We start from the raw sequence: 22745 nt of genomic DNA, 5'->3' as shown, positions 1-22745 counted from the left end.
CCCGCCCCGCGCACGCCGCCGGGCCCACGTGACCGCCGGGCGCAAACAAGCCGGTCAGCTGACCCGCGGCTGCGCCGTCATCCCGGCTATAAGCGGCGACCTCGGAGTCCGCCCGGTGCCCGCCGCCCGCTCCGACCGCCGCCGCCATGCAGCCCCCGCGCCTGCTGCTCCTCCTCGGCCTCCTGGCCGCGCCCGGCGCCGCGCTGATCCGGTGAGGCCCCCGGTCCCGGCCTGCGGGCCGCACCCCGCGCCCTCCGCTCCCCCGCCCCGCGCCCCGGCCTCCCGCAGGCCCCGGGGGTGGGGGGGCCTTTGCAGCTGCGGGGGTCGCTCCAGCCCCGCGCCCCCAGCCGGCGGCCGCCCTGCCTCCCTGCCGGCGGGTGGAGGGCGGGTGCGGGACGCCGGGCGGCCCCCTCCCCTGGGCGGCGGGGTGCGCGCCTGTGCCCGGCCCGCGTGTGGACGGCGGGAGACCCCGGGTCGGCTTCCGGGCCCCTGAACCTGGGCGGGTCGTTTTCCCGCTGGGGGCCCCCCCGTTGTGGACGGGGCTTGCCCCCCCCCCGGGGTGGTCACCTGGGATCTCACCACAGGCCACGGGCCGGGAGACCTCGGGGCCGCCCTAGGGGTCCCCCCTGCCCAAGACAGGAAGGGTGTTAGCCGAAGGAGGCCCGGGGGGTGGCCTCAGGCCTGGGGACCTGCACCCCCGTTCTCCTGCCCTTGTCCGGCTTCCTGCTCTCCCCGCTGCCCACTCGCGATGCCTCTGGGCGCACCCAGCCCTGGGGGCCTTTGTATCAGGCCTGGGCCCGAGCTGGTCCTCCCGGGCTGTGGGCCTCATGCCCGTGGGAAAGTGGGTGAGGTCATGGGCTGGGAGTTGGCTGTGGGCTGAGCGGGGCTGGGCCTTGCCAGAGGGCTGCCCTGCGTGGGCTGTGACCTGGGGGTGAGGAGCCCCAACTGGAGCAGTTGGGGGAGCAGCCCGCAGGCCTGAGCCTGCCTCTGCCCCACCCACAGACCTCCCTAGGGATGGAGAGCCTTGGGGGAGGGAGCCTGAGACTCTGGGCTGCCATCCTGAGCCGGAGCCCCTCCCACCCAGGTGCGGTGGGGCTGAAGGCTGCAGCCGGATCGCTGCAGGGCATCGCCTCCCCCCCAGGCAGGACCCTCGGGCTCTTCCCGCCGCCTCCTCTGAGGCTGGAGTCCCACTGGCCCAGGGCAGCCCTGGCCTTGCTGGAATAGCCAGCCGCTATCTGGAACTCCTGAGTCCCAGGGGGTTCACCTTGCTCAATGCGCTCTCCTGCCCCGCCTCCTCACCATGGCAACAGAGCGCAAGCTCAGGCCCAGGGGACCCAGGTACCCCTTTCTGCTCTGATGGCCGAGGCCCGTGCACAACACAACCAGGGGCACCTGTGCTGGGAGGCGGAGCTCCTGTGAAGGGCGCTCCCAGTGGGGTACCACGGGGCTGCAAGCAAAGACCCTGCTCTCCAACTGCAGTCCTCGTCCCCCCTAGCCTCTGCATCGTGGTGAGGAGAGAGTGACAGGTCAGCAGGGTGTGACCGAGGTCACTGCCTTGTGGGGTGAGAGCGATGGAAGGAGACCGGGTGATGTGAAGGGCAATAGAGGGTGGTCAGGGAGGGCTCCTCAGAGGCGGTGGCATAGAAGTCCAATCTGATGCCAGGAGGCGGCCACCCCAGGGAGGACATGCAGGGCAGGTGGGAGCATGGGGGCCTAAGGCCTGGGTGGAACCACGGCCAGAGGGCCAGGTGAATGGGGCTCAGAGCAAAGGGGTGACAGGTGGCAGCCGATGCCTGACAGATCCCACCGGAAGAGATCACAGAAGAGATCGGGGTGGGGACAGAAGACAAGGGGGGTCTCTGAAGGCCCTGGTGGCTGAGGAGGGGGTGGAGCAGGTGCTAGCTCCCTCCGGCTGGGATGCTTGGATGTGGGTGCAGAGGGCCCAGGAGGGAGGCAGAGGCCAGTCCTGCCCTAAGGAGCCTGGCCCTCTACCCCCTTCTTGACAGAATCCCGCTGCACAAGTTTACGTCTATCCGCCGGACCATGTCGGAGGTGGGAGGCCCCGTGGAAAAACTGATCGCCAAGGCCTCCACTTCAAAGTATGCCCAGGGGGTGCCCGCTGTGACCGGGGGGCCCGTCCCCGAGGTGCTCAAGAACTACATGGACGTGAGTGTGGGAGTGGGGTGTCCACTTGGCCGCGGGGGGGGGGGGGTCTGGGGGTTGGCTGGGCTGACCCAAAACATGGCTTGAGGGAAAGAAAGGTCCGAGTGAGCTGCATGCATTTGGAGGGATGCTCTTGCTTTCAGCACCAGCCTTTGAGGGCTTACCTGCCCTGTGTGGGAGGAGCTTCCACTCAGCCACGCCCCCTGCCTGATGGCGGGCTCTCCTGCCCAGCTGAGAGCCAGGGTTGGGGTGACCGTGGCACCTGAGACGCGGGCCACTGACCGTGGGCTCAGAGCTGGGGGTGCCTCCTCCTCAGGGCCAGCCTGTGGGGAGAGGGGACAGCATCGCCCTCCCAGATGAGGAGCTGGGCCCAGGGCCACTGGCCGGTGAGGGGGAGCCCAGAGTCAGGCACAGGCCCGCCCTCGAGGGAGGCTGGAGAGCGGGTATCGGGGCCTGCCCGCTGGGGTGTAACTAACTGCCGTGGAGCTGGTGTTCCTGCACACCTGCTGGCAGGCCTGGGGCAACCTGTGACCCAGTCTGTGCCGGCTGCCTGAGCGGGACAGAGGCTCAGGGTCAGAACGTTCTGGAAGCCACACAGCAAGCTGGGGCCGGGCCAGCCTAGCCCAGGTCTGGGGCCTCTCACTGTGCCCCACCCGAGTCTTAGGGAGCCGGCCTCCCTGCCCTCGGCCTTGGGTCCACCTGGGGTGGGGACAGTGGCTGAGCACTCTGTCCTGTCCGTCCCGAGCCCCAGCCATGCCAGGAAGCTGGAGCCTCAGGCATGTGATCCGGCCGGTGGAGGGGGGCCGTCTGCCCAGGGTCAACTGACCAGTTCCTGATTTTCCTCAGTGCCCACACGCTCGGGTATTTGCTGAGTCATTCTCCATCCCCCCATCCGGGCACTCCATGAGTCAGCAGCTCGGGTGCTCCCCGGAGCCAAGCGGCCAGAGACAGATGCCGGGGGGGGGGGGGGGGGGGGCGGGACTGGTGCCAGAATCCTGTGGCGACGGGTGTCCCAGGCTCCTTCCCCGGGGGAGGGATGCCCAGGCAGGCAGGGCCCAGGTGACCACAAGCTCAAGGAGGCCCATACCCTCTGACCTACAAGAGGGCCAAGGATTGAGGTTCATAGGGGCACATGCCCCCTTATGCTCATGGAGCACCCCAGCAGACCCTGCTCCCTGTGTGAGATGGGGAACTGGGGCCCAGAACAGTGAAGGCAGAGAGGCTGGGCCATGTGGGACTCGGAACCTCCAGGGTGTCCCTTCTCTCCTAAGCCACCCGACTTCTCTGCCTGGAAGCCCTCCAGGCTTGGCCCTGTAGGGCAGGAGCAGGGGCAGGGCAGGAACTGAGGCCCTGACTTGGCCCCCATCCTGGAGAGTCAGTCTCTCCCTTCAGGGCCCTGGACCGCGGCGGTCCGCCCTGCCCAAGGCTCAGGTAGATGGCAGAGCCTGTCCTGACTGACTGGACCCTGATTTTATGTTTCAAATGGGGGTGGGGTGTGTCTTCCCTCCTCTCACCCTGGCCAAGCAGGGCTGGGGCTGCACCCCGGGGTCTGGGGGTGGCGGATGGAGGTGGACAGCCTATGGCAGGTCTGGACCCTGGGTGCCCCTCCCTGGCTGACAGACCCTGCACTCCCCCAGGCCCAGTACTACGGGGAGATCGGCATCGGGACGCCCCCACAGTGTTTCACTGTCGTCTTCGACACCGGCTCCTCCAACCTGTGGGTCCCGTCGATCCACTGCAAGCTGTTGGACATCGCCTGCTGTGAGTCGAGCCGTCTGTCCGGCCCCAGCGCTGCTTCCCAAGTGGGGAGGGCGCCTGAGGGGCCTGGCCCCGCGCTGACTGCCCCCCGCACTCAGGCTTGGAGAGGCAGGGAGGTCGGGGCCCTGGGGAGGGGGCGCGAGCTCTCCCCACCGCACTGGGGGCTGCTGCCCAGCTTCTGCCCGCCGCCGCCAGGCCTGGGAGGTGGCTGTGGGCTGGAGCCGGGGAGGAGGGAGCGAGGCTCTGCCCCAGCAAGAGGGCAACATGCTGCTCCCAGTTCTTAGACACCAGGCAGGCCGGCCCCAGGCTCCGCTTTCCGGGTGAACCTGTCCTGCCAGCCTTGTTTCTCGTGGGCTGGGCCCGTGGCGGCCGGGATGGGGCAAGACCAAGGCTGGTGCCAGCCCACTGTCCCGGGCCCGTGGGAGGGGGGTCTGGCGGGGGGAGCCTGGTCTCAGTGTGGGGGTCGAGGGTCAGAGGCCACAGCGGGCGGCAGGCTGACGTGCTCCTGATGGCATAGGGATCCACCACAAGTACAACAGCGGGAAGTCCAGCACCTACGTGGAGAACGGCACGACCTTCGACATCCACTACGGCTCGGGCAGCCTCTCCGGGTACCTGAGCCAGGACACCGTGTCGGTGAGTTCCTCCCTTCTTGGCACCACCGTGGAATCAGGCTCGCTGACCCCCGCACCCACCCGGGCCGGGGCCTTGTGGCTCCCTGGAGAGGCTGCTGAGTTTGGACGGCAGCAGCTGCCTGTGGGCGGGAGCTGGGGTCCCAGCTGAGTGCAGGCCTGGAGGGAGGGAGAGAGCCTGCGTGCTGGCACAGGACAGCGCGTGGGGGTGGGGACGGGAGCAGCCTGACCCAGTGCAGGCCCCGGGGTCCGCCAGGGGGGTTCGCAGGGCCAGTGGGTCAGAGCGAGGGTTTCAGCACCGATGGGGCCGGGGTGCACAGGTGCAGGTTTGGGACCAGGGCCCGCGGAGTGGTTAACGGGGAGGCCTCCGCCCTGGCTCCCGGCAGGTGGACGGGCAGGTGGGCCGGTGGGAGGACTGGGCTCATTCTGATGCTTGGGTGTGAGGTGCCCACAGGTGCTTGGGGCTGGTCCTGGGGGTCCTGCTGCTGGGGAGGCAGAGGTGTGGGAAGCCCCTGAGGCAGCTGACAGGGCTCTGAGGACACGGGGAACAGAGGGCTGGGGTGCTTCCTGTCCCCGCCTCCGGGGGGGGGAGGGCATGCTCCCCCTCAAGAGAAGTCAGCAGGCCGTTGGCGGTTTATGGGTGTGGAGCTGGCTTGAGGCCCGGGAGTTGTGGGGGGATGAGGAGCAAAGAGAAGATGGTCCCTCCCAGCCCCAGCCCTGGCCCCTGAGGCACAGGGAGGCAGCGAGCCTCCTGCTGGTCTGTCCCTCATCGGCTGCAGGCGGCTCGGGCAGCCCCACGGCGGTGGTGGCACCTGGGCCACCATGAGGACCGGCAGCCCTTCCCGTGGCGGTTCAGCCTCTCGCGGGCCACCCTGCTCCCCACCCCAAGCCTGCTGGGCACCCTGCTCCCCACCCCAAGTCTGCTGGGCACCCTGCTCCCCACCCCAAGTCTGCTGGGCACCCTCCCCCAGCTTCTCTCCGGGCCCAAAGCAGGATGTGGCCCAACACGCTCCCTCCCTCCTCCACTGTCGCCCGCACAGCCTGGGTCCCCACATCCTGCTCTGTCTGCACCCTCGGCCGGGTAGGGGCGGGCGGCAGTCCCCTGGGCTGGGCTGAGGGCAGGAGCTGCCCCGGCGGGAAGGGGTCGGGGCTAGAGCTGAGCAGGGCCTCCATCTGTGCCCCCCAATCCCTGTTAAAGCTCTCCTGCCAGAGTGGGGGCCCCCCCTTGCCCCTTGTCGCACCACGCCCTCGTGTTTCCAGCCCTTCATTCCAGCCCCCTGCCCTCAGTCCCACATGCCAGGTGATGGGCAGTGACCCAGCTGGATTTTGTAGCTGTGGCCGCCCACACGCAGGGTTGGCGGAGACGGCCCACCTGGGGCCCAGGGACCGGCTCACTCCATGTGGCCCACTGACCCCGTGGCCTGCAGGTGCCCTGTAATTCGGGTCTGGCATCCCTGGGCGGCGTCAAGGTGGAACGGCAGGTCTTCGGGGAGGCCACCAAGCAGCCGGGCATCACCTTCATCGCGGCCAAGTTCGACGGCATCCTGGGCATGGCCTATCCCCGCATCTCGGTCAACAACGTGGTGCCCGTCTTCGATAACCTGATGCAGCAGAAGCTGGTGGAGAAGAACATCTTCTCTTTCTACCTGAACAGGTAGGTGGGCGGGCCCATGTCTCCATGGCCCAGCCGTGCTGAAACGCAGGGGTGAGGCGGGGGAGCGGGTTCAGCTGCGGGTCCTGTGTCCTCCCCGTGGGCCCTGGGCCACGCCCCTGACGTCTGCTGGAGGCAGCACGGCCGCCCTCCCAAGGGGGAGCGGCAGCCCCCAGAGCAGGCTGTGCCTCCCCAGGCTGTGCCTCCCCAGGCTGTGCCTCCCCAGGCTGTGCCCAGGCCATGTGTCCAGTCTTGGTTGGTGGGCCTCGCCTCTGTGAGAACCAGAGCCGGGCAGTGAGGGACAGATGTGGCCCAGGGTTGCTGCTGCCCGGAGGGTACAAGGCCATGAGCCCCAGGGAGGAACAAGCTGGCTCAACTCTCAGGGTTGCCCGGCACCCCCTCCCCCAGGAAGCCCTCCTTGGTTCCCCTCCTTGGGCACCTAGCATTCCCGTCCCCGTCTGCCCACCGGCCTGACCGTGTTCTCAGCTGGCAGACCAGGAGCCCTGAGCACGGGCAGTGACTGGGCCTGCAGTCCACTCGCGGTGTGGGATCGAAGCCCTCCCTGGGGAAGGGGCAAGCAGTTCCAGTCCTTCCTGTGCCCCTTCTGGATCCTTCCATCCCTGTGGGCTCAGGAGGGTCCCCCTCTGGCAAGCTCTCTAAGATTGCCCCCCCCACCCACCCCTGGCCTCTGCCCTGGCCCAGCCTGTACCCTTCCCACCTGGCCCTTAGGCTGGACATAGCGTGGGCAGGGGGCTGAGTGCCCCTACCATTCCTCGCAGGGACCCAAGTGCACAGCCAGGGGGCGAGCTGATGCTGGGCGGCACCGACTCCAAGTACTACAAAGGCCCCATCGCCTACCTCAACGTCACCCGCAAAGCCTACTGGCAGGTCCACATGGATCAGTGAGTATTGGCCGAGCCTTGTTCAGGACTGCGGGGGGCCCTCCTCCAGCTGCCGGTCAGCAGGCCCCCAGGAGCGACCAGCTGGAGCCCTGGTCGGTTCGGGAGGGGCTGTGGCAATGGGTGGGCCTGGGCCCTGCTGCCTGACTGCTCACGGCCAAGGCCTGAGAGAGGAGAAAGCCTCCTGCCAGGGCTGCCGCTGGGCACGGTGGGGGCTCGGGTGGCCCTGGAAGACACGCCTATTTCCCCTGCAGGGTCGACGTGGGCAACGGCCTAACCCTGTGCAAGGAGGGCTGTGAGGCCATCGTGGACACGGGCACCTCCCTCATTGTGGGCCCCGTGGACGAGGTGCGCGAGCTGCAGAAGGCCATCGGGGCCGTGCCGCTCATCCAGGGAGAGGTGAGCAGGGCGGGCCGGGCCGGCGGGGGGTCGAGGACGGGTGCCCAGGTGGCTGTTCCCCAGGCCGCTGTCCCCCCCACACACTGTCCCCCACACACTGCCCTCTTCTGCTTCAGTACATGATCCCCTGCGAGAAGGTGTCCAGCCTGCCCGAGGTCATCCTGAAGCTGGGGGGCAAAGACTACAAGCTGAGCGCGCAGGACTACACACTCAAGGTGGGCGCCAGGGGGCAGGCGGCCTGGAGGCGGGGAGCTGGGCGGCGGGCGGCGGGCGGGCGGGCGGGCTGGTGGTAACCTCGCTCCGGCCTTCCCAGGTGTCACAGGGCGGGAAGACCATCTGCCTCAGTGGCTTCATGGGCATGGACATCCCCCCACCTGCGGGGCCGCTCTGGATCCTGGGGGACGTCTTCATCGGCCGCTACTACACCGTGTTTGACCGCGAGGAGAACCGTGTGGGCCTGGCCGAGGCCGCCAAGCTGTAGCCACCTGCCCACCGGCAGGAGAGGAGGAGAATCGTGGGAGGAGGCAGCGCCCGCCCTCCCGGCTGCCCCGCCACACACACACACACACACACACACACACACACTCTCACACTCACACTCACACTCACCTGCAGCGGCTCGGCTCTCCAGGCTGCCGTGTGGCAGGCGCTGTTCTGTGGTTTTCCCTTCCCTGGTTGCAGAAGCCGCCTGTCTGTCTGTCCGTCCGTCTGATGGAGGGCGGGGCTGGGGCAGCCAGTAGGCTCATTCGTGCTCAGAGCCCTTTCACTCACCTGAAGACCCAGCTCGGCTCGATTGTGCATCCCAGGACCCCCTTCCTCCCCCCGTCCCGTCCCAGCCTGGGCCTCAGGACTGGCTGCCCTGGCAGAGCGTCTGGCTGAGCCGCTGCTCTGCACCCGACTGCCTTCCTGGTCCCCTCTCCACCCAGCCTGGGGCCTGGAGCTGGGCAGTGCCGCCCCCCACCCGTCCATTCATCTCAGGCCCAGCGAGGAAGGGCCCCCTGAGGGCCAGCAGGAAGGAGACAAGAGTCAGCCCTGTGAGGCCTGTGGGTCTTCCTGGGGCCTGACCCCACCTGGAAGGGCATGGGCTGGCCCGGGGAGGAGGGGTGGGGGGAGGGGAGAGTACCTTCTCTGAGGCTGCCCCTTCTTGAGTGGCCAGGAGCCAGACCTGAAAATAAAGTTGTGGATCTGTGTGTTGGGCCTGCTTTGTGCTGGTGGGGTAGGTGGGACGGGACCAGGTGGGATGGGACCAGGTGGGACGCCCGGGTGTGAGGAGGGCTGGGGAAGCTGGCGTTTTGGAGGCTGACTTCGGGGTTTGGGCGGAGGGGTGGTTTGGAGGTGCTCTGCACCTGGGATGCTGGAGGCGGGGGCTGGCTTGTGCTGAGGCCGGGAGCAGCAGCCAGCAGGGTGCGGCCTGGGCTGCGGGCAGGTGAGCGCAGGCTTCCTTCGATGGGACAGTTTTCAGTGGCTGCCATGCCTTCCTGGACCGTGTTCCTGCCCTTGGAGGGGACCTTAGCAGCAGGCCTCCCCCTGCACACCCCACTTGGGCTAGGAAGGGAGCCTGCGCAGGGCTGGTGGCGAGTGGGCAGCCTGCCTCCTGTCTGGGCATCCTTGTTCCCCTCTCGGGGAGTGGCCTCACCCTGTGCTGGCCAAGCAGGCCCACCCGGGGTCACTGAGTCACAGGGTTCAGGCCACCGGGACGCCCTCCCACCCCTTCATGGCTTCTGTTGAGGGGTGGGAGGAGGAGCATTTTCCAGGAGGTTTTGAGGGATGGCTAGGAGTTTGTGCGCACCTGGTGGTGGGTAGGACTCCCTCAGGGACTCAGCCGCCCCAGCAGGTGTAGGGTTTGGCACATGTGGCGTCGGTCACTGGCCTGGTGACTTTGCAGCCTGCAGGGCCTTGGCTGCCATTGGCCTGGCCTCGGGTCTGGGGCCCCAGGCCAAGCCTTGGTGGGCACCTCTAAAGAGTGCAACCCGCATGGCCAGGAGGCTGGCCAACCCTGCACCTGAAATACGAGCAGGAGCGGGCAGACAGCGCCTGGCAGGGCTGCTGGGGAGGCTGTCATCCAAGCCGTGTGTGCTGAGGCCCCAAGGGCAGAGCTTCCAGGAGTGAGCCAGCCTCTGCTGGCTCAGGTCACGCCCCGGCTGGCAAGGTCGCAGGCCCACGGCTTGGACTCGCCGTGCACGTGACCCTCCCAGCTGGCGTCTCCAGCCTCCGGAGGGTACCCCTGTCCTGCTCTGGAACTTGGGGACCAGCACGGCGGGCCCAGCCCCAGCCCTGGTCCAGGCCCCGCGGTCATTCATGCTCCTGCCCAGAGCCTGGCCCTGCAGCCACCCTGGGCCCAACGCCTGCCTCCCGACCCCACCCTTAGCCTCGAGTCTCCAGAAGGTGGGTAGTAACAGCTCCTCACGGCGGACCTGCGCTGCCCCAGCCCAGCGGGCCCATGGGCAGGGGAGGTGGGTGGCCTTTCCAGCCCACACCCCTGCCTTGAGGTCCCCCCAGGTGGAGGCCAGTGGGGGCCTCGGTGAGGCAGCCTCACGGTGGTCTGCAGGACGGGTCTGACCTGATGGGACCTGGAGCAGACCCCTGCGGACCAGTGCCCCTTGCCTGCTGCCTGGGACCAGGTGGGCTGTGTGCAGACCAGGCCCCGCTGGTCACCCCTGCAGCCCTGCCCAGAGAGGGCCGGCGAGCCTGTGGCAGCGGGGCAGTGCCTTGCTGGGAGAGCCTCGCGCAGGTGCCAGGGAAGCCCAGGCCACACTCAGGCTGGGAGGACACCTTCGGGGAAGGCTCAGCCCCAGAGAGAGGCCTGGATGCCCACACCAGGCCTCTGGAAGGGGCAGTGGGTGTTGGGTGAGGGACACCTGAACCCTGGTCCTCACAGACCCAAGTGCCCTCATGCCCGGGCCCTGGGCCTGGGCTCCTAGGGCGAGGCCAGCATGGGGCAGTGCGGAAAGCTCTCCCACACACACGTCACCAGCGTTTACGGCTGACTTTGTGCCCCAGGTTCCTGACAAGCCGAGAGGAGGCTGTGCCAGGGCTGGGGGGCAGGGGGAGGAGGAGGACAGGGGAGGAGCTTGGAGAAGGGTGGACCAGTGCCAGGCTGGGGAGTGCATGGAGTTCTGAAGAGAAGGGGTTCAGAGGACCGGGCAGAGGCAGGCAGAGAAGGGCTCCCTGAGAAGGACCCAGGCTCAGGGGAGAGAGGGTCGTGGGGAAGGGGAGGCGGGTTGAGAGGGTCGTGGGGACGGGGTTTCATGGGGGAGACGCTCCGAGCACAGGCCAGCCTCTGGGTGACAGGGCTTGAGGGGATGAGAGGCAGACGGGCCGCCATGCTTCAGGGCGGGTGGGGCCAGGGGATGGGAAGAGGACCCAGCTCAGAGGCACCTTTGTGGTTGGGGGTTTCCCCACGATGGAGGGGCTCGCTGGTGCTGTGGCAGGAGGGGGGCAGCTGGAACAAGTGAGAGAGACAGTGAGGCGGTGGGTGGATGGAGACAGGCTGTGCCCGGGGCACTGCTTAGGGCTCGTGGCCTGTGGGGACAGCACCTGCAGGGGATGGGACCAGGTGGGCAGGACCCAGTGGGATGGGATGCAAGTGGAATGAGACCAGGTGGGACGGGACCAGGTGGGATGGGACCCAGTGGGATGGGACCCAGTGGGAGGGGACCAGGTGGGATGGGACCCAGATGGGATGGGACCAGGTGGGATGGGACCCAGGGGGAGGGGATGCAAGTGGAATGAGACCAGGTGGGATGGGACCAGGTGGGACGGGACCAGGTGGGACGGGACCAGGTGGGACAGGACCCAGGGGGAGGGGACCCAGGGGGAGTGGACCAGGTGGGATGGGACCAGGTGGGACGGGGACCAGGTGGGACGGGACCAGGTGGGACAGGACCCAGGGGGAGGGGACCCAGGGGGAGGGGACCAGGTGGGACGGGACCAGGTGGGACGGGACCAGGTGGGATGGGACCAGGTGGGATGGGACCCAGGGGGAGGGGACCCAGGGGGACAGGCTGGGCTCCTGGCGAGGGGAGGGCTGGTGAGTGGCCTGAGCTCCAAGGAGAAAGTGCCAGTAGGTCTTGGAGAAGGACATCTGGCCCCATGGGCAGACAGCCCAACTGGTGAGAGGACATGGGCTCTGAGACCCGAGTTTGTGAGGGAACTGGATCAGCGAAGGTGGGTTCAGAGGCTCCGCCGGCGGAGTGCGGGGTCAGACTTGGGGAGAGGAGAGGCTTGGTGGGCTCAGGGGGCTGGCGCGGTGAGGGTCGCCTCTGGTTAGGACAGAATCCTGCCAGGCTGAGCACTGGGTGTCCATCCTGCCCCCAGAGGGACTGCAATTGGGGGCTTGCGAGGGTCAGATTCCAGGAGGACATGGGCCTGCCAGGGGTAGTCTGGGCACAGGGGTGTGCAGAGGAGGAAAGGGGCTCTTTGGAGAGACCGCCGGGAGGGGTCAGGGGCTCAGCCAGAGGGAGGGGCAGGGGGCGGGCTGGGGTAAGGGCAGACAGGGGGCGCTGTGGGGGGGCCATCCCTGGCTAGTCTCGCACCCCCTGCTTCCGTCCGCGCCCCGCTGCCCCCACCCTGCGCGGGAGGAGGCGGAGGTGGCTGTGCCCCAGCGACCGCCGTGAGTGGAGCTTGGGCTGCAGCCGCGCCGCCTGCCCGGCTGGCGCTGCGGAGGGAGCGCAGGCCCCGGGGATCCGCGCCAGCCCCGCCAGCCCCGCGCGCTCCCCGCCCCCCCCTGCTCCGCGCGCTCCCCGCACCGAGGTCGGGACACTGGGACGCGGAGCGGCCAGACAGACAGCGGCCGCGGGACTGAAGAAGGACGCGCGGACCGAGCGCAGGGGTCAGGCCGCCAGCGCAGGAGCTGCCCGTGAGTGAGAACCTCGGTCCTGGCTGCGGCGCTGGGACCCGGCTTGGGTCGCGGGGCCTCGCGGGAGACCCCCAGGGTGGCCAGGGCGCGGCGCCTCTTTGGCGAAGCGCGCCTTTCGCGGTGACATTGCGCGTCTGTCCAGGGTGGGTGGCGCCCGCGAGTGCGAGTGCGCGGCTTGGGGTCCCGGGCGCCGCTGGGGCCGGGGTGGGGGGCGGGGGCGTCGTGGCGCCAGGTGGGAGCCCCCGCAGCGCCTGTTCGCCCTCCGCGACGTGTCCCAGCCTGTGTCGCTGCGTGTCCACGCTGCGCGTCATGGTGTGGAGCTGTCTGCCTGACGCATCTCCGAGCGAGCGCACAGGGTGGGCCGGGTCTGGGGCGCCAGGATGTGTCAGCGTCTCCGCTGCAGGTGCCCAGGCAGCTCCGCTGGCTGCCAGCTCGGCAGAGGCCGTCACTGTGGGTCCACCGCCCTGGGGGCCGGGCCTGGGTGCTGGCCTCTGTGTATTGCGACGCCAGTCAGCCGGGCCTTGTGGGGGCGGGGGTGGGTGCTGGCCTGTCAGTGGGTGAGTGTTTGTGCGCAGATGGCAAAGCGATGAAAAGCCCCCAATGTCCGTGCCAAGGCTGCTTGAAGGGCTTTGGTGTGACGGGGGAGGCAGGTGGCCGGCGGGCGGGCAGCTGGCCGCCTCCCCAGGGACGTCCATGTCCTTTGGGGCTGCAGGGGAGACGCTGTGGGCAGCCAGGGTGCACCCAGTTCCAATTCCTCTTCCCTCCCTCCAGGCCCAGGGCCCCCGCCGTGCCCAGCCCCGCTGGGAGCCCTGGCCAGCACCACGGACGGCGCCCAGGAAGCCCGCGTGCCCCTGGACGGGGCCTTCTGGATCCCCAGGCCCCCGGCAGGGTCCCCCAAGGGCTGCTTCGCCTGTGTGTCCAAGCCCCCCGCCCTGCAGGCGCCCGCAGCCCCGGCCCCTGAGCCCTCGGCCTCTCCCCCCATGGCGCCCACGCTGTTCCCCATGGAGCCCAAGAGCGGCCAGGCCGACAGCGTGCGGGGGGCCGGTGCGCCCCAGGTCTGCAAGCACCTGGCGGAGAAGAAGACCATGACCAACCCCACGACGGTCATCGAGATCTACCCCGACACCAGCGAGGTGAACGACTACTACCTGTGGTCCATCTTCAACTTCGTCTACCTCAACTTCTGCTGCCTGGGCTTCATCGCCCTGGCCTACTCCCTCAAGGTGAGTGGGGGCGGGGGGCCGGCAGGGGGGGAGAGCCCTGGCTGCACCACTCTGCCCCCCCTCAGAGAAGCCGTGGGTGCAGCAGGTGCAGCCAAGGGGGCTGAGGACTAGGACGGGGAGGCCAGCGAGGAGGGTGTGGGGAGCTCTGGGCCCCCGCCCCCCCATGCTGAGCTGGGAAGCTCCCGGGGGTCTTGATTGGGCTCTGGGTCCACAGGGCCAGGGTCTCTGTGCTGCCAGCTTAGGGGGCGGACTCAGGGCCCAGGGCCTGTCCTGTGGGTGGGGGTGGGGGCATTAGCCCTGGACAGTTGCCCTGGACGGATGGGTATGTGGAGGGGCCTTGGAGTCCTTCCCCCCTGGCAGGAGGAGGAGATGTCAGGGTGGCTGGAGACCTTGCCAAGCCCCTCACTGGGGAATCTGACACAGGGCAGACACGCGGAGGGCGGCCACACAGACTGGTCACCAGTCACGGCCCTCCCCCTCCCCCTTCTACACATGGTTCTAGACCAGGGGTGGGCAAACTTTTTGACTCGAGGGCCACAATGGGTTCTTAAGCTGGACCGGAGGCCGGAACAAAAGCATGGATGGAGTGTTTGTGTGAACTAATACATGTTAGCACGGCTGCTGGTGAAGGAGCAGAGGGGAGAGCAAGAGAACCCTCCGCTCTTTCGGCTCTGCGGGCTGTAGTTTGCCCACGGCTGTTCTAGACAGTCTGTCCAGTGTCCGGGAGCCAGGGGGAGAGCCGTGAGCACGTCCTGTCCCATCCATTCTGAGCCCACAGCCTGCCCAGGGCATGGCCCCCGGAGCCCCTCGCTGCTCTGAGAGGAGCTGGCCAGGAGCAGACAGGCCCCCCCCACGGGCAAGGGGGAGACAGATCCCAGGAGGGAACTGTGACCGCTCACACCTGGGGTGCAGAGAGCGGTACACGTGTGTATAAGGACAGAGAGCCCAGGGCCGCTGCAGCCCTGCTCCAGGAGGCGGCCCCCATCTCCCCGTGGCTCAGGAAGGGCTTGCCCTGTGTCTCGCCGGATCACCCTTTTCCCAGATATGATGCTCAAGGTCGGTTCATTCCATTGGTTGCAGCTGACCAGCAAGGTGGGGACAGAGGGGGTGGGGAGGGGCCCATGGGGGCTGCAGGGAGGGGAGGGGCTGGGCCAGAGAGGCTGGGGGGGTGGAAGGACGTGGACTGTTCTGTCGCTGTGCCTCTGTCAGCCCACCCGCCCTGGCACCGCACATCTGACCACCTGGCTTTCCCTCCTCCTGACTCATCCTCAGCATCAGCATCGCTGACCGCCATTCATCCCTCAAATTCTGGCCTGTGTACCTGGTCCTGGGCTCCACCACATGGAACCATGTTATGTGAGTGAATGTGCGTGAGCGTGCATGTGTGCACAAAGTGCGTGCATGCATGCAGGTGTGCGTGTGCATGTGTGTGTGAGTGTGTGTGAGCACATTGAGTGTGAGCATGAGTGTGGGCATACATGCAGGTGTGAGTGTGCATGCATGTGTGAGTGGAATTGCATGTGTATGAGCATGTGTGCATGAGTGGTGTAGGTGTGAGTGTGCCTTGTATACTTATACATGCATGACCATGTGAGTGCATGCGTGTGCATCTACTTGGAAGTGTGCATGTGTGTGCCTGAGTGTGGGCATGCGTATAGGTGTGTGCTCGTCTGTGTGTGCATGCATATGTACACTGAGTGCATGAGGTGTGTGTGTGTGTGTGTGTGTGTGTGTGTGTGTGTGTGTGTGATGCAGAGGCAGCAAAGGGAAGGGTCCCTGGGAGCTGCGGGTGGAGACCCCCAGGCCAACCCCTGCTCGGCCTCCTCTGGTGCCCACAGCCTGTGGCATGGGCCAGCAGCAGGGGCTCCTGTTCGGAAGCGTCCCTTCCTTCCTGGGCCTGGCCGTGGGCGGCCGGCTGGCATGGGGCAGGCCCATCTGCCGCGGCTGTAGGTAGGTCAGGACTTGCGTGGTGCGGGCTTTGCAGGGTGGGGGGCGGGTCGGAGCTGGTGCTTCTGAGGGGCAGGAGGAGCTCGACGCCTCCACCCGGGGCTGCTCCCCTGCGTTCTTCCTTTTCTTCCTTGTGGGCAGCGAGGGGGAGGCTCGGGGCTCCCCTGGGAGGGCACACGAGGTGAGCTGCCTCCGCACGGGCGGGCAGGACAGAGCTGGCGGCTCGGGCTCTCACTCTGGCGAGTGCATCCATCTGTCCACCAGCTGCACCTCCCCGCCTGCTGCACCCACAGCATGTGCCCCCGGTCATGGCCCCTCCAAGGGCACCCACAGGCTTGGGGTCCGGAGGCCTTGGCTGCGTGCCCAGCTGGGTCCCTCAGAGCAGCGAGCTCTTGAGACGCCCCCTTGCTTCCCCGAGCCCATCCCTTGACCGTTCACAACCAAATAGAAACATCACAAGGCTCACGTCAGCCCACGTGGGCCGGGCAGAGGCTGGCGTCCTGTGGGTGTCCCTGCCTCACACATCTGTTTATCCACCTTCACGCCACCCGTCCGGCCCTCCCCCATCACCAGGCAGCTCGGCTCACTGCAGGCCGGTTCTGCCACGAGGGTGCAGCCTGATTTTGCTCAGCCCAGTGTCCGGGGGAGGCAGCCAGGCATCAGTTCTCTGTCCATGCCGTCTGCACAAGCTGCCCATCATGACCACTGCCCCCCTCAGTACCCCCTGGCTTGGCATTGAAAGCCCCCTGAGATTCATGCTCACCCTCCCCTGGCCTCGCCAAGCGCCCCAGCCCTGCCGTCCTGTGACACCTTGGTTTGCAACATGCTGCTCCCCCCAGCCCGAGGGCTTAGGTAAGACCAGGTCTCTCTTCTGCAAATACTCCACTGACTCCCTCTGGCCGAGCCCCTCCCCCACAGACACCCCATCCCAGCCATGGCTGTCCACCCACCAGATCCGTCCCTTCTTGCTGCCATCAGTGCCCCACCCAAGGGTCCAGGGGTGCTGGGTTAAGGGTGCATAGACAGGACAGGATGAAATGAGCAGCCCCGTGTTTCAGAGAAAGAAGATGAGGGTGAGGTTGGGGCTGGTGCGGGATGCTTCTAGCCTTGAAGGACAGATGAGGGGACAGGTGTTCCCGAAGGAGAAAACAGAAAGACACGAGGGTGAGGCAGTCAGAGAACAGCCAGGCCCTTGTGCTCTGTGGGGAGCGGAGGAAGATGGTCCAGGAAAGGCAGGCAGGAGGCGCCCAGTGAAGGATGGGGACCACCGGTGAGGGTTTGCCGTTCATCACCTGTGAAACGCAGAAGGGCGCGGTGTGAGCAGAGCTGTCAGTGAGGAGGAAGGCAGTGGGAGAAGCCCAGAGGCAGAGAGGAGGTAGGGTCCTGGGGCAGGGGTCCATGCGACAGGGTATGCGGCTGGACCCAGCACAGGGATGGTGACAGGAGAGGAGCCAATGTAACCAGGACATGACAGCAGCTCAGTGGGCCCAGGAGGCTGTGCGACTTCTCAATGACAGGAAAGCCAGAAAGGACAGATGGGGAGAGGATGCTGTGTCAGCTTTTGTATGTACATATTTGCTCATTCCCTCCTTCAGAACACCAGCACCATCCATACACACCCACCCTCCATCATCTGTCACCCACCATCCATCCATTCATCCATCCATCCACCCATCATCCATCCCCCATCATTCATCCATCCATTCATCCATTCATCCATCCATCCACCCACCCATCCATTATCCATCTATCCATTCATCCATCCATCCATCATCCTCCATCCAGCCACCCTCCATCAGCCATTTGTCATTCATCCACCCATCCATCCATTCATTTATTCATCCACCCATCATCCATCCCCCATCATTCATTCATCCATTCATCCATTCATCCATCCATCCACCCACCCATCCATTATCCATCTATCCTTCCATCCATCCATCCATCCATCCATCCATCCATCCATATGTTTTTACATGTTCATTAAGCGTCTCCTTCCTTTCCCACTCCATCCCATCCCCTCCTTATACATCAGTTCACTTAACTATTCATCTAACCTCACTTTCACGGTAACTTCTTCCCCTTTACTTACCAGACCCATCCCATCCCCCATCCACACGTCAGTACATCTGTTCATCCTTCGAGCCGTCTACATCCCTTCTCTCCGCTGCTCTTCTAGCTGCACCTCACTTTCCAGTGCCCGCTCATCGCGCTCACCTTTCCATGCATCTTCACTCATCTGCACCCTTTGACCCCACCCATCCATCCCCTATCATTTTTGTCTGTTTTCCCTCCCTTCTCATCCACCCATGTATCCAACTGGTCATGTACCCATTCATCTCGTTTGTGTATTCTCTTGCCTTTTTCTTTTCCTCCTCTCCTTTCACTCCACATGCTGAATTCATCAATTTACCAATCCATCCATCCTCCATCCGTTCGTCTATCTATCCACCCATCCTTCTGTCCATCCATCCTTTCATCTATTCATCTGTGCTCACTGCAGCCATTGATGCCATTTGTCCATCACCTACCTGCCCACACACTCACCCATTTTTTGTTATGAAACTTTATACCGATCTCTCAATCCATCCACCCACTTTCCTCCCACCCTCCCTCCGGACCCTTTGTTTATTCAGTTCATCCCAGAGCACCGTCCGTCGCATCCCCGTCTTGCATCCCTGCCCAGCCCACCACCCACACACCCCTCCATCTCCCCAGCCTCACAATCTTGTTATGCCTGCATCTCTCCTTCCTCCTTCCCATGTCTCTGGCCAGGGACCCATCCATCCGACTGCCCTCTCTACTCTTCCTCTCCCTGCTCTCCCTCCTCTGTCCACCTCCCCCACTTTCTGAATAGACTGCACAGCCATGCACCCCGCTGTTCGGGCGCCTCTAGTTTACAGCAGGGGTTGAACCCTGGGCCTTCCATCTCTCCGCGCGAATCCTGCTCCTGGTGAAAAGGGGGACGTACCCCCTCAAAGTGTTATTGGGAGGATTCACTGAGCTAAGGCCAGGTCACACCATTAACCCAGTTCCATGCCCGTCGCCATTGCTCTTATTGCCGCTCTCTGTTACTTCGCCCACCATCCTCCTCCTCCATTCTTACCTCCACCGCCTCTGCCCCGTCTCCTGCTGGTGTGATGTGCCCATCCCTTCATGCATCAGGACTCGTGTCCGTCGCCTTCATCCACACGTCCATCCCTCTCCCAGCTTCGAGTCTCTCTAGCCACCTCCCTTCCGCTTCCTCCTTCCTCGCTCACTTAACTGCGTGTCGGCTTATTAACCCACATATTGATGAAAATACACTTATCTGCCCTCTCTTCTTCACAGTTTTTCTTCCTTTATCCCATTTGCCCAACTTTCTATTTCATGCATCATGTACCCTGTTTTCTCCCCGCACACGTAATACTCGTGTGTGTGTGTGTGTGTGTGTGTGTGTGTGGTGAGAGCACGCCAGATCGCCTCCCTCGGCCACTTTCGAGTACAGAACAGTATTACTAACCAGGTGTTTTATATAAACATTTTCAGACTAAAAAAGTACAACGCATTCCCGTGTGCTTTCCCTGACGCCTCGCCGAGGGGGACCCTGCACCGTGTCCCCTTTCCTCGCCTCCCTCTCGAGAGGCCCTGGTAATGTAGTGCCCACGGCAAGGACTCGTCCAGCGGGACCACAGGCCGGCTGCAGGAAGGGGGCGGAGTGGGCCCCCGCTGCCCTGGCCGCTGCTCTCCACCCGCCCAGCCACCCAGGCGCACCCTGGCTCACCTCTCCTCTGGCCGCAGGTCCGGGACAAGAAGCTGCTCAACGACCTGAACGGTGCGGTGGAGGACGCCAAGACCGCCCGGCTGTTCAACATCACCAGCTCCGCCCTGGCCGCCTCCTGCATCATCCTGGTCTTCATCTTCCTGCGGTACCCGCTCACCGACTACTGAAGCCGCGGCCTGCGGACGAGGGAGCGGGAAGGGCTCACTTTCAGGACGGAGGATGCCCTGGTGGCGGCAGAGCGGGCCGTCCGCCCTGGGCCCCGGAGCTGTGAGCGGGCAGCCCGGCTGGCAGAGGTTCCCACAGCCGGTGGCAGCGAGCTCGTGCAGGCCCCTCGCCTCCTGGCCCTCCACCTGCTTCCGGCCCCTGATCCTCCTGGGCTGCCGCACCCTGGCTTCCAGTGGCTGCACCCCCACCCGGGTCTCTCCGACCTGACACCCAACAAGAAGGGCTCTGAGGGAGCTTCCCCGTGTGGGGGCTGCTGGCATCTGGGGGCTCCCTCCACCCTCCTGACCCAGTCTCCAAGCTGTGACCCCGCGACCCTGCTCAGCGCTCCCGTGTCTGTGAATTTTCAATAAAACTCCTGCCCAGCGCCAGCCGGCTCAGCCTCTGTCCCTGCCTCGCGGGTGGGTGGGGTACGAGCTGAGGCTTGGGGGGTGGCATTCAGAGGCTGCCTGGTGGGCCAGTCCCAGGGGCGCATCCCCGCGGACTCTGCCAGGGAAGTTTGCTCCCTAACCCTGGAGGTCTGTCTGCTCTGCAAGACAGGGGAGCAGCGCGGCCGGTGTTGCTCAGTGGTGGGGTGTTGACCTATGAACCAGGAGGTCGAGGTTCGATTCCCGGTCAGGGCACAGGCCTGGGTTGCAGGCTCGATCCCCAGTGGGGGGTGTGCAGGGGGCAGCCCATCAATGCTTCTCTCTCATCTCCCTCTCCATTCCTCTAAACAAACAAAACAGATGGCGGCCAGGGGCCTTTGGTGAGGTGCCCCGGGAGGACCAGGCCGCCCCCCTGGAGAGGGAGGAAGGGGTGCAGCAGGAACACGCTGCCCACGGGCTAACAGTGAGAGCAGAGAACACCGGCAGGTGAGGGGCTGGCACCTGGCCGATCCCATCCACCTGGGGGCCTGTTTGCTCACCTGTGAAGGAGGGACGAGGCCTTTGCTTTCTGAGCTGCCGTGAAGGTCAGCCGAGGGGAAATGAGGTAACAGTTGAAGGTCGCTGGTCCGGGGTCAGGTCTGCTCCCCCTGCTCCCCAGGCTGAGCTGCTCCATGGAGATGAGCTCGGCCCTCTGCCCGGGGTGTGGGGTGGCGGGGGGCGGGGGCCTCCTGGGGCTCTAGGAAGGCACGGGATTCAGCCCAGGAGGAGCCGGGGCGCAGACAAGGGACCCAGGTGCCCCTGAGCCCTGGCAGTGAGGGGCCACGGCCAAGTGGAAACCCGAGGGGGTTCATGCAGCCGGGTGTGGAGAGGGAAGGCCTCATGCGCCCTAAGGCGGGGCCCACCCATGGCCCAGGAACCTGCAGGGAGACTCTGCTGCAGCTTTGGGGGTGGCGGGCGCCGTCTGGAGGGTCAGGACCAGCCTGGAGGTTCAAGGGGAGCAGGCGCCAGGGACACGGGTTGTGGGTCGTGAGGATTTAGGGCGTTTGCTCATCTTCCTTCCCCTTAGAGGCCAGCAGCTGGCAGCTGCCCTGACAGGTGCCCGGAGGGAATGCCCTCGGATGAAGGGCTCGGGCCGCTCCCGAGACGTGCCCAGCAGCGGGGGCTTTCGGGCTCTCGCAGAGGCGCGCGCGTTCGCCTCCCAGCCAGCGAGTCCGCCTGAGTTCATACGTATCTGTCCCTCCTGGCAGCAGGCACATGCCAGACCCCGGCACCAGCCTCCACACGGGGTGCAGGAGGGCCTTCACCCCCCACCCAAGGGGGAGCTGCACTCCTGCAGGCCCCCCGCCCCATCCTCACTTGATTTTGCTCAGGGCCCGGCCCTGTCAACCGGTCGATAACTTCTCGTGAATGAGTGACCGGTCGCCTTGCTGTCCCCTGTCCGCGCCTCCGGCCCCGTGGTGACGGGAGGGGACAACGCTGAACTGGTCCAGTGGGTAAACACCCTAAAGCTACCGGAGCCGGTGACAGACGGGAGGGACGAGACGAGGACCTCGCTGGACGGGGCTGGAGGGACCCTTATGCTCTGCCCCCACCACGAGGGCTACTGGCTGAAGCCCCCCAACAGCGGCAAGCCCCCCCTCAGGATCGTCCTCCCGTCCAGTCGCCCACGCTGTCCACGGTCACCTGGTGAACAGGCTCAACCCAGGGAACAGACACGCAGTGTCCTTGATTGTCCCGCACAATCTCTATCGTTTTGCTTTTCGTGTTTAGCCACCTCGCCCGTGTGTGTGTGCAGAAAGGCAGGGGTAAGGCCCATCGGTGTGGCTCAGTGGATAAAGTGCTGGCCCTCGGACTGAAGGGTCCCGGGTTCAATTCTGGTCAAGGGCACATGCCTGGGTTGCCAGCTCAATCCCCAGCAGGGGCCGTGCAGGAGGCAGCTGATCAATGCTTCTCTCTCATTGATGTTTCTAACTCCCTATCCCTCCCCCTTCCTCCCTGTAAAACTGATTTTTTTAAAAAGACAGGGGTAAGTTTCGTCTCTTCCTCTGGTTTTTGAAAAGCCGTCCTTGGTTGCGTTGCGAGGCCATCGCTGTCACCTCTCCAGCATCCCTGCCCCTGCAGGGCTGTTTCTAGCTCCCGGTTGGGTCTGTCTGTCCCTGAGCCAGTACCACGTGGTCTGGATTATAGTGGCTTTTCACGAGGTCCCAGGATCCACTCGACTCTCACACTGACCTTCAAGAATTTCTCGATTATCCTACTTTTTTTTTTTAATCCTCACCGGAGGATATTTTTCCATTGATTTTTAGAGAGAGTGGAAGAGAGGGGGAGAGACAGAGAGAAACATCCATGTGAGAGAAACACGTCAATGAGTTGCCTCCTAGACGCACTCTGACCAGGGCCTGGCCGGGGAGGAGCCTGCACTGCCTGCAATCGAACCCGGGACCAGTCCACAGGCCGACGCTCTATCCACTGAGCCAAACTGGCTGGGGCCGGCCGGCTGAGCCATTTCAGGTGACTTTGCTGTGGGTATTGGAGCCAGAAGTTATTAGTAAGGCACCTCCCTATTATTCACGGTATGCTGATATCGACATTTTTTACGATAATGCCGTAGTTATGCAAACCTTTGCCTTCTGTGACATCGTGGGCTGAGAGGGCAGCGCTGACTGAAGTGATGGGGGCAGGCTGCACAGACCTGGGACTCTGGCTGGAATCAGCGACCGGCAGCAAGTCCCCCACCCCCTTGGAGAACTCAGCTCAGCTCCGGAAATGCCACATCAATCAGGTGACGTCAGCAGGAGCCTCTCCCCGGGGCTTCACCCCTGACCCCCCCAGGGGCTGGGCAAGGAGGAAGGAGGCCTGGGG

General features: G+C 65.3%; 2 protein-coding genes across 2 annotated transcripts; both read left to right on the top strand.

The window, feature by feature from the left end:
* Positions 1-28: 28 nt before the first annotated feature.
* Positions 29-8690, top strand: CTSD (cathepsin D). The gene is made up of 9 exons (XM_081099360.1): positions 29-211; positions 2007-2166; positions 3801-3924; positions 4439-4557; positions 5981-6207; positions 6984-7106; positions 7358-7502; positions 7619-7717; positions 7816-8690. Exons 1-9 carry the CDS (start codon positions 147-149, stop codon positions 7981-7983), a joined length of 1230 nt encoding a protein of 409 aa, XP_080955486.1. The 5' UTR covers positions 29-146; the 3' UTR covers positions 7984-8690.
* A 3564-nt stretch (positions 8691-12254) lies between these two features.
* On the top strand, positions 12255-19886 carry IFITM10 (interferon induced transmembrane protein 10). Its single transcript, XM_081099413.1, has 3 exons — positions 12255-12360; positions 13132-13583; positions 19311-19886. Exons 2-3 carry the CDS (start codon positions 13341-13343, stop codon positions 19458-19460), a joined length of 393 nt encoding a protein of 130 aa, XP_080955539.1. The 5' UTR covers positions 12255-12360; positions 13132-13340; the 3' UTR covers positions 19461-19886.
* Positions 19887-22745: the final 2859 nt, after the last annotated feature.

The sequence above is a fragment of the Myotis nattereri genome (genome assembly GCF_964212035.1).
Source record: "Myotis nattereri genome assembly, chromosome: 9".
In the NCBI taxonomy this organism is placed as follows: Eukaryota; Metazoa; Chordata; class Mammalia; order Chiroptera; family Vespertilionidae; genus Myotis; species Myotis nattereri.
Note: the sequence above shows the minus strand (reverse complement) of the source record. Positions and strands in the feature narration are given on the sequence as shown.